We start from the raw sequence: 11,012 nt of genomic DNA on the forward strand, positions 1-11,012 counted from the left end.
AATAGAGGCTTCCTGCTAGTCGCCTCTCGCCGTAATTGTGTAAATTCGGCTTCCGGAGCTCATACTTTGTTTAACGGCTGGAAGAAACCAGATCACCTACATTTATGGAAACATCTCTTACAGTAAGAAAAATGCCTTTTCACATAATTAAAGAAAAAAGTGTAGCGTTACGCTCGATATATGGCCATGGTAGCTTGAATCACTTGCAAACCATCAATGTAACGGTTTCCACCTAGCTGGGGTGTCTATCAAGGTAGCTATCGATCTCCAGCGGTATCGTCGTAAGTGTAGACAGCTGGCTAGGAACAGCCTAATGCTAATGCATAATCTTACCCCACTCCATGCAAGTTAACGTTAGCTTTTGAGTTAGCATGACCGCTAACAGACGGTTGCGTTGTGATCAATACAACAAATAGCTAAAATGTAACTATTCGCAGGTTGCCTGAATTGACTTTGCTTATTATTTGATGTAACGTTAACGTTAGCTGGCTAGGTGTATGCGTGGGTGTATTAAGTCTTGACTGCCCGAGAAGGGGGGACCCGGAAGGGAAGAGCAGCAGCCGCATCTGCTGATCTGTCTCTGTAGCTCCTAGTGAAATATAGCTGGACACTTGTTTTGGTGGAAATACAGTGGCCGACACTCGGCAAAACCCATCAAAGAATTTTGATATCTAAAGATCACTCGCGAAAGGTAACGCTGTAGTTAACAGATTTAATTATACATTGCTAGCCAGCTGGCTAAGGCCTTTCCGATAATCCATGTTTGGGGGAAGGGGTGTGGGTACTGGATGTTTTTGGTGGTGGGTGAAAATGGGGCAGTGACCAGCTAACATTAAGTGTTAGCTAGCTAGCTACTTAGCAGATGAAGCACACACTGACGTTAGATGGCTAGCTAGAAGGCTAACTAGCGGTATGGGGACGAGCGTTTTCAGGAAACCTGACGTATAGTTAGCTAGCTTGCTTCCCGGTCATGTTGATTTTGGGTACATTGTGTTCTTTTAAACTCAATGTGCACAAAAGTAAATAGATGTGTATTAAATGTGTGGTATTATTAATTAACATTGGATTCCTGGACAAGGTGGCATCCTTGGCAATGTTTGCTAACTAGGTAACGTTAATGCTAATGTTAGCTCATTTTGATTTCAGCTAGCTATGATCTGCTGGTCATTTTAGTTAGTCAGCTAATGCAGTCCAGCTGGCTGAATAGCCTACATCAGTAGGGTATATATTGAGACGCTTTAAATATTCCACACCCTGCTGTAATAAAAACGTAAAAATAATCTCACGTTAGACTGATGATATGATAATGGAGTCATCTCGTCGGTAACGTAATGCATCACATTGACTGCCTCTGAAATGTGTCTGATCGTAAACACAATCACTATGGATATTTTCAGATATGTCGTGACTGATTTTGTAACCTTTGTTCATTATAATGTAAACGACCCATCACTTCCATTGTGAGAAATCTTTTAGCATTTCATCAGTCGTGATTCAAGTTCATTCGTTAGCCATCGTAGTCGGCTAACGTTAACGGTCTACCCGCTTTCTTGGGTTGATATTGCTGATAGTCGCAAAGATGAGATAACGTTAATCACCTAGCGGGAAGCAACGTTGTTTCCAACAACTGTCCTGCCGTACAATGCAGTGACCATTGGTGATGGATTGCATAGTAATAATTCAGCTTCGCTACTTGTAGTATTTGGCGCATGGTGTATATGCGGATAGACGCATAGACTCGTGGCGGTCGTTAGTTAACGTTCCAACCGGAAGCATGCGATTGATATGCTGTAGTCAAGTGAGGTGTTTGTAGTTTGTTGTAGCTACAAAATCCATCACTAAGTGCCCCCCTCCCCCCCATCCGTCCTCTTATGTCTATATTATATGTTTTGGTATGTAGCAATATAGGCTAAACATTCAATGCCTGAATATTGAAATACAAAGCTTGGAGTGAGCACATGGCCTAAGTTATATCATATTACGTAGTTGTGCAGTCATCAGACAGTAGTCTGGACCACTGTCTTGTAGTATCCAACCAATTGAAGAGGGTTAGGCTGGGATGTATTTGGTTGAGACGGATTGGCAGTGGCTTGACCATTTGCCAAGAATACTGGTGGGATGCAAAATGGCCAGAGGAGGATGCATCCTTTTTGCCTCAATTGAATGCCCTCTTTCACAGCAAACTTGGTTGATTTAATAACATGACAAAGTAGAATAGTAGGGTTTTCCCTGAAGGTGTGCGTTAGTGTGCCTTGTTCCTATCACACACCCACAGTTATGCCGGCTAGCTGGCAGGGTGGACCCGCTGAAGGCTCAGCCAGCAAGATACAGTGATGTAGGGGCTGCGAAGCGAGCAGATGACCTGCCAACAGCCGAGGACTGTTGACTGTGCATTTTTCTTATGCGGAAGGGATCCTGGGTATGTGCTGAGTTGACAGTGAGAAGGAGATGGGAGCAGAAAGGCAGACTGAGGGCAATGGGAAGGGAGGAGGGTAGCAGTGCTACGCTATGTCTACGCAAAGATGCTTTCAGGTTCATGTGGAGAATTTGTGTGTGTTATTTTTTTTTTTGTGTGTTACTTTTTTTTTGAATGAGTTTCAAGCTGAGTGATATTATTAAATGTGGGCAGTGGAATTGAAATTAAACATTGTCACTTTTCAGACATTCTTCATAATTTGCCTTGATCTATTTGCATAGAAACAAGCAAAAATATATTTTTAAGGAGACTGTTGCATGTTTGTATGATGTCCCGTTGTGTCCAGTGTTCTGATTGTCGTCTGTGCTTGTGCTTGTGCTTTGTCCAATAGGATCCTGAATGTGGAGACGCACTGATGTAGCAGCATCCCTTCACTTCCCCTCTACCTCCAGGTCCTTTGCCCCCCCTCACCTTCAAGGCAGACGGCAGGCGAGATAGTCGGCCAGTCCAGACGGTTCGCCCTGACTGAGGGGGAATTACTGCATCGATTAGCACTGACCTAACCTCTCACTCTGCGCTCTGGCCAAACTGCGTCGGAGCTGACACGGCAACTGAAGAGGACTTTTTTGTTGTTGTTGTTGTTGTTATTGTTCTCTTTCTGTTTTTTTTTTGTTTGTTTCCGGAGAGGGAACAGAACTCTGTGCCTATGATGAAAACGATGATGGAGATAAGACTGGGGAATTAAGTGCAGTCTGCGAGGCACCCTCACTTTCTGTATTCCTGCAGAATTTCCAGTGGACACTTGAAATCCTCTATTTTTTTTTTGTACCTATTGGATCAGCTGTGGCTGTTTCTGGGGATCACCATAGAGTTGCAGTGTTTTCTTTCCTCCCCCTCCTCCCCCCCAGCGTGATTCCGATTTGCCATTTTTGAATCTCTCTCTCTTTTTTTTTTTTTTTTGTTTCCTGTTGGGCTCGGGGTCCGGTTGGGTCCGGCACACGCTAGACTCCTGAAGCTGGGGCGCGACTCATGGGACGCGAGCATGTCGGATCTGGGAGAGCGCCGGCCGGTAAACACAGACTACGCTGTCTCCGTGCTGGAGCAGCTCAAGTTCTTCTACGAGCACAAGCTCCTCACTGACATCACCCTGCTGGTGGAGGACAATGAGTTCCCCCTGCCACAAAATGGTGCTGGCCACCTGTAGTTCCTACTTCAGGTAAGAGTCTGTTGTAGGACTGTTTGTTTTTGTATGTTCATTGGTGAGTGAAGGGGTGAATTCTCTCATGTGTGTAAGGGTGGGTAAGTAAAAAAAAAAAGCGTGTAACTAAGACCTTCTCAGCCTGCACAAATTCTCCCCTTCACCTAAATATGTAATTTACGGAGGTAGCTACCGACTCTGCATCTTCGTTATAGTTTGTCTTTCTTTCCAACTTCACCAAAGTCATCTGTACATTTACACAGACGTCTGCGCTATTATCGAGCAGCATAGTTTATATTCTGCTGTCTCTTGATTAAATTTTAATGGAGTGGAGATTGTTGTTATGTCAGTCTCTGTACTGTATTTGAAACTGCCGGTGTCTACAGCTTTGTTAGCATAAATAAATTGATCGAGATTGATTGAGAATCAGCTTCCATTGACACTTTCCATCTAAAATTGTTAAATTATGAATCGTCTGCTATATTTAAACAAATCTCAAAGCAAAAGTTACATTTCGTTCAATTCAATTCAATTCTTGGTTAGGCAATGTGATGACACACCATTTTACTGTAGGCCGTTCACTATTCAGTTTACCATGCTTATGTTTTCAAAATCAAAGACTGGTTTGTGTTCTCTCTGGATTTAAACGGCATTCAGAAGCTCAATAAGAAGTCCACGTTCCACGTTTTCAAATCATCCTAAATTAACGAGGTGGTGGATCAGTCTGGTTCTATTTTAAATTGATTGTGCCTCTTTCATAAGGCCACCTTGATTTCGAACTTGCCCGCTGTGGGTGTGACTGAAGTGGGAATGGGAGAATGTGCCTAACTGAAACACATAAAAAAGGGCTTATGCACCAATGGGAGAATTTGCCCCTAATTGCATATTGTCAGTCTACGATGCATTATTCAGTATAATCTGTTGTTTTTGAGATGCATGATCATCCATCTTGTGATTTGGATTTGAGCAGACCTGATGAAAAATAGTGACCATAGTGAAGTTGACCTTATTTTTGACACTTACATGTCAGTTTTGTCAACGCGTCAGTTTGCAATAGGTCATCTTGGTCAGCTACCATTTTGCCTGATCTGACAAGGGATAGTATTCCTCTTGTAGCTGGTGTCAGTCAGTAACAGCTGCTGATTAGGGAACTCCTTTTCCTTTCAATCTCCACACACACACACACACACACACACACACACACACTTTAATCCAGCAGGCCTTGATGACCGGTGTCAGTTTAACATGCTCATAGGTGCAGGCCCAGCCTTACTACTCGCCCGGCCCCACATGTTCCCAGCTCAGCCCTGACACATTTGCTGCTGGCTTACTGCCTGTCCCCACTTCCAGCACCACTTCCCATTGGCTCTCTCCTGCTGTTGCTCCCAACTCTCATCCTCACTTTCCTCTCCTTCATCTGCCCTTCCACCTCCTCCCTGTTTAGTTTCATGCCCCTTTTTGTTCTTATTCTCAATCTCGACCCATCTGTTTAGACAACCTGTTTGTCTATCGCGCCCTGTTTGTGTTTGATTGGTGTCGTTAGTTGATTACTTTCGATTTCAAGTCTTTTTTTTATTATGAATAATCTTACTTTCATTATGCCATTTTGTGTCAGTCTTACTCTTGAGACCATACCTGTATGCAAACCTTTTTTTTTTAGTTTTTTTTGGCACATGACCTGATCTTGTGGTGTCAGGCCCCCTGGGTATCCCCCTGAAATGACTGGTATTGTGATGTCACTGTGCATTATCTATCTGCGCAGTGTTCCCATTGGCACAAATGTGAATAATTGAAATCACTTTAATATGTTTCTATGTAATATAGATAGTAATATGATAAACAGAATACATTTATTTTATGTAGTCTTATGAGAGTTTAGTATTGGCATTTTAAACATGAATGCTCATATGCCTAATACTTTCTTCCTCTGGTAATTGATTGTGGATGTGTGCTTCTCCTGTAGAGCCATGTTCATGAGTGGCCTGAGCGAGAGCAAACAGACTCACGTTCACCTGCGCAACGTGGACCCTGGCACACTGCAGACCATCATCACCTACGCCTACACGGGCAACCTGGCCGTCAACGACAGCACGGTGGAGCCGCTCTACGAGACGGCCTGCTTCCTCCAGGTTAGTAGCCACCGCCAGCGGATCACACTCTCACTTCTCCAACAGAGCCCCCCAGTGATCTTTTTCCCCATAGGTCAGCACTGGCAAAGTCAAAGCTTGCAATCCCTACTCACTCTATTGGACACCAGCTGCACGTGTCATGTGCAGTGCTATTGACCTGGCTCAGCAGGTTATTGCGTGTCAAAGACTCTCAAAGATGAAGACGCCGACGAACTGATTTGATAGGAATGATAACGGATCTCATCCACCCCATGGGGGGTTATGGGGAAGTTCTCCTTTAGACACTAGTTAGGATTCTGCTTCTCTGGGTTTTCTAGTGCGAATATTTATTGGTGTGTGATCTGTTTTGAAAGCAGAGGAATTATTTTCTGATTTCATCTGTACTGGCACATCCAAATGGTTATTGTGTAGGTGTGTGTGTGTGTGTGTGTGTGTGTCTCTATATTTTGAAGGTCGTTTCAGAAGTAAGAAAGGTCTAGCTGGAGATTTCTCCTAAACTGAAGCTGTAGCTACTCAGCAGACCCTGACTCCCATTGTGTTCAGCTGACCTTGAGACGTCCCGCCACATCGACGCCAATGCCAGGGGCTCCCATGTGAATCAATAGCCCCTTTCACATTCACCGAATTTAACGCTAAATCAGCCGAATTTAACGTTAAGGCTGTTCCTTTCACATTGACGACACGGGGTGGGGAGTCAACCCGCCTCGGCAATCCAACCCGTCTCGGGGGGTAGTATCAGAGCCGAGCCGTGTTGAATATGAAAGGAACAGAGGTCAACCCCGCTATTAGGGGTGTGTGACTGATGACGTATTTGGCCAGGCAGGAGGTTAAAATACAGGAAACACACAAGAGACTAGGATAACTTTAGCTGCTGTGTCCATTGATATATGTGTGTCCAACAATCACGTTTTTTATGCTGAGAGTGCCCTGAACCTCCTTTTCTCAGCACTTCGGTCAAGTGTTTATTGTTGCTAGGTTACCAAAACCGTCTGCTGCTAGCAGCACTTTTAGAAAGTTTGCCTAATGATAGCTAACTAGCCAACGAGCTAACTGTCAGAGCAGAAGTTGTTCAGGACTCAGCACACTGAAATATGACTTCGACAGACAAAAGGACCTCATTTGGCATTCAAATAACATAACAAGTGGCCCGCCATCATTTGGAAGCTAAACCACGTAGAACTAGCATGACAGTTGTGTTTATCAGTTTATCTCCGAGGTCCAAGGCATGCTTAACGTCATTGTTCACTCCCAAATTGCGTGTGACGTGCTGCTAGGCAGCGCCTCCCATAACTCGCCTCTGAACCCGGCTTCAGACAACCCCGGGACCAGAACACGTCTATCTTTCACATTGCGAAATCCCCTGAACCCGCTATTTCTTAAACGCTAATGTATCGTTTCTGAATGTGAAAGGGGCTAATGCCATGCATCAATTTCTAACCGTGCTCAGCAAACCTGACGTTTCTTTTTTTTTTCTCTCTCTCTCTCCCTCTCTCTCTCTCTCTCTCTCTCTCTCTCTCTCTCTCTCTCTCGCCCTTTCTCTCTCGCTCTTTCTCTCTCTCTCGCTCTTTCTCTCTCTCTCTCCCTCTCCCTCTCCCTCTCCCTCTCCCTCTCCCTCTCCCTCTCCTCTCTCTCTCTCTCTCTCTCTCTCTCTCTCTCTCTCTCTCTCCCTCTCCCTCAGGTGGAGGACGTCCTGCTGCAGTGCCGCGACTACCTGGTCAAGAAGATCAACGCCGACAACTGCGTGCGCATGCTGAGCATCGGCGACCTGTTCAGCTGCGCGGAGCTGAAGCAGAGCGCCAAGCGCATGGTGGAGCACAAGTTCCCCGTGGTGTACCGGCAGGAGGCCTTCCTGCAGCTGTCGCACGAGCTGCTGCTGGACGTGCTGAGCAGCGACAACCTCAACGTGGAGAAGGAGGAGACGGTGCGCGAGGCGGCCATGCTGTGGCTGGAGTACGACATGGAGACGCGCTCGCAGCACCTCTCCTCCGTGCTCAGCCAGATCCGCATCGACGCGCTCTCCGAGGTGACTCAGCGCGCCTGGTTCCAGGGCCTGCCGCCCAACGACAAGTCGGTGGTGGTGCAGGGCCTGTACAAGTCCATGCCCAAGTTCTTCAAGCCGCGCCTGGGCATGACCAAGGAGGAGATGCTGATCTTCATGGAGGCCGAGCACCCGAGCAGCAGCGAGGTGACGGTGGGCTCGCAGTACGCCGTGGTGTGCTACAGCCCGCAGGCCGAGAAGGTGTACAAGCTGCGCAGCCCGCCCGGCGACCTGCAGAAGGTGGGCACGCTGGTGACCACCGACAACGACGTCTACATCGCCGGCGGCCAGGTGCCGCTCAAGAGCCCGCTGGCGACGGCGGCGGTGGCGGGCGGCGGCGGGCACGGCAAGGCGGGCAAGCTGCAGGCGGCCTACCGCGCCACCGACAGCTTCTTCTGGTTCGACGCGCAGCAGAACGCCTGGGTGGCCAAGACGCCCATGCTGTGCGCGCGCACGCGGCCGGCGCTGGTCTACTGCGAGGGCCACATCTACGCCGTGGGCGGCGACAGCGTGGGCGGCGAGCTCAACCGCCGCACGGTGGAGCGCTACGACCGCGAGCGCGACGAGTGGACCATGGTGAGCCCGCTGCCGCGCGCCTGGAGCTGGAGCGCGGCGGTGGCGGCGCGCGAGCGCCTCTACGTGATGAGCCACGACCTCACCTACTGCTACTTCCCGCGCGCCGACGCCTGGGCGGAGATGGCCTCGCGCCGCACCTCGCGCTGCTTCGCCTCGGCGGCCGCGCTCGGCGAGCAGATCTTCTACGTGGGCGGCCTGCACGTGGTCAGCAACTCGGGCGCGCGGCCGCAGGCCAGCACGCTGGACGGCTCGGCCGTGACGGTGGAGGTGTACGACGCGGCGAAGAACGAGTGGCGCGCGGCGGCCAGCATCCCGGCGCGGCGCTACTCGGACCCGTGCGTGCGCGCCGTGGTGCTCTTCAACCAGCTGTGCATCTTCATGCGCGAGACGCACCTCAACGACCGCGCCAAGTACGCGCTCTACCAGTACGACGGCGAGCGCGACTGCTGGTGCCTGCGGCAGCCCGTGTCGGAGCGCGTGCTCTGGGACCTGGGCAAGGACTTCCGCTGCGCCGTGGGCAAGCTCTACCCGTCCTGCCTGGAGGAGTCGCCGTGGAAGCCGCCCACGTACCTGTTCGCCACCGACGGCGCCGAGGAGATCGAGATCGACGGGGAGATCGTCTCGCTGCCGCACGTATAGCTCCATCGTCCACCTCCCCCCCCCTGATCGACGTGCTTCCCAACAGACACCAAACCCCCAAAACCTCTCCTCAACCGTGATCGACGTGTTGGACTGTGCCTCAGGTTGAGGAGGGAGGAGTGGACGGACAAAAAAAAAAAAAAAAGAAAAAAACAACAGGCGAATGCATAAATGGATTTTTGGGGAGGCGCTTGGAACAAAACAAGTGCGGCGGGGGGAGGCTCCGTTTCATCCGATAACCAGGGTGCATTTTTCCGTTTCAGCCGTGCTCTATAAGGAAGCTTCTTTGGTGACATCATGCATACCGAAATGGGGTCCGGCCCTCTGAATCTGCCCCAAGTATGCAGCCCTCTCACCCCTCATTCCTCACCCCTCACCCAGGACCCACTGGCTCAACCCAACCCAGCCCAGCCCAGCCCAGCCCAGCCCAGCCCAGCCCAGCCCAGCCCAGCCCAGCGGAGCACCTCAGAGCTCTGGTAAAACCTTCTCCAGTATCACACCACTTAAACCCGTCTCTTCATCCAAAACTCTGCCTCGAGTCAACAGAGGAAAAGAAAAAAAAAAAAAGAAAAAAAAAAAACATAACAAAACTTGTAATCCCTTAAAATACTAGTCGTCTCAAAGATAGAAAATGAAACTTTTTTTTTTTTTTTTTCTATGTCAATTGCTACTTCAAGTATTATTACATGTCTGATACTCTCTTTTCATGATGTGATAATCTAAAGACAATGATGACGATGATGATAATGACAATGATGCACTTAGTGGCAAACCTCCTTTGAATGACCCTTACGGCAACTGTACCAAAACCTCTCCTCCCTCTCTTCTCTCCCTCCTACTCCACTGAGCTGCAGATGATTTGCTCCTATGCTAACCATGTGCAAGAACAGGGTGCTTGCGTGTGTGTGCGTGTGTGCGTGTGTGTGTGTGTGCGTGTGTGCGTGCGTGCGTGTGTGTGTGTGTGTGTACGCGTGTGTGTGCATGGTAAGGGGATGTAGTCTGTCTGGGGTGGGGTGTTGAAAGGTGGCTGCTGGTCCAGTCACCCTACTGTCTTCCCCACTCCCAGCCCACACTCTTCACACCTTGCTGTCCGTAGCCTCTTCCCTTTGCTTTCTCTCTGTCTTCGCTCCGGTTTGTTCCCCCAAAAACGTATTGCTGGAATTCTACTATGTCTTTTTTTTCACTTTTTTTTTCACTTTTTTTCCCTCTTTGGGGAAAGAAGTGCGGGTCTCTTCCACACAAACATGCACCTCTCTGCTCTTCTCAGTTGAACAGCCAAAAATACATTTGGGCTCATGCATTTTTATTTCCAAGCTGCTGAAATATATATATAAATATTAAAAATATATATATTTTTCATATGTTACAAAGAAGAAAAACTGTTTTAGTGTGGGGAAAGTAACCAGGTCTATTTTGTATTAGTGTCTTTTTTTATTATTTAATATCTGATATTACTGTAGTGTGACTGTGTATAGGCATCCATTTCCCTGTTTTTTTTGTTTTTGTTTTGTTTTTTTGAGTGAAAAATATTGAGGAATCTTGCTGCTGATTGGGTCATGAAGAGGGAATGCCCAAAAGCTGTTGCTACGGAGATCGTCCCAGCAACCACTAACAGTAGCGGGAGAGGTCAGGGGAGGAGAGGAGCTTCCTCTTACCTTTATAAAAAACAGGAGCACAGGTGCTTCATGTCAAACCTTACTAGCATGTTCAGCTGCATCATGTTCCTTTGGCACTGTATTTTGAATGAACATTAATTTATTAAAAAACATGCATAAATATTGTTTGTCCAGTGCTTTCTTTTGTGAGCGTGTTATTGACTTCATGGATATTTGACATCTCAAGTAGTGGTATTTTGATACATGATAAATCTCACCCATCCCATAGTCAAGCAGCTATGCCAATTACACTGCGTGTGTGGAAGCATGCTTAATGGCTGGTACCCAGCGAAGGGCCAGAGGCTCTGCCATTGAAAGCCACGTCCCTGGTAAACACGCAGTGTTTTCAGCGCGGGCAGCG

The 11,012-nt window shown here is 48.1% G+C and overlaps 1 protein-coding gene across 1 annotated transcript; it reads left to right on the forward strand.

Moving 5' to 3' along the window:
* Positions 1 to 7: 7 nt before the first annotated feature.
* Positions 8 to 10,772, forward strand: kbtbd2 (kelch repeat and BTB (POZ) domain containing 2). Its single transcript, XM_062521167.1, is given in 5 exon segments — positions 8 to 122; positions 2,808 to 3,587; positions 3,589 to 3,632; positions 5,578 to 5,743; positions 7,422 to 10,772. Coding segments are annotated over 4 exon segments (1,914 nt in total). The 5' UTR covers positions 8 to 122; positions 2,808 to 3,458; the 3' UTR covers positions 8,997 to 10,772.
* The last annotated feature ends 240 nt before the right edge of the window (positions 10,773 to 11,012 follow it).

The sequence above is a fragment of the Sardina pilchardus genome, chromosome 19 (assembly GCF_963854185.1).
Source record: "Sardina pilchardus chromosome 19, fSarPil1.1, whole genome shotgun sequence".
NCBI lineage: Eukaryota > Metazoa > Chordata > Actinopteri > Clupeiformes > Clupeidae > Sardina > Sardina pilchardus.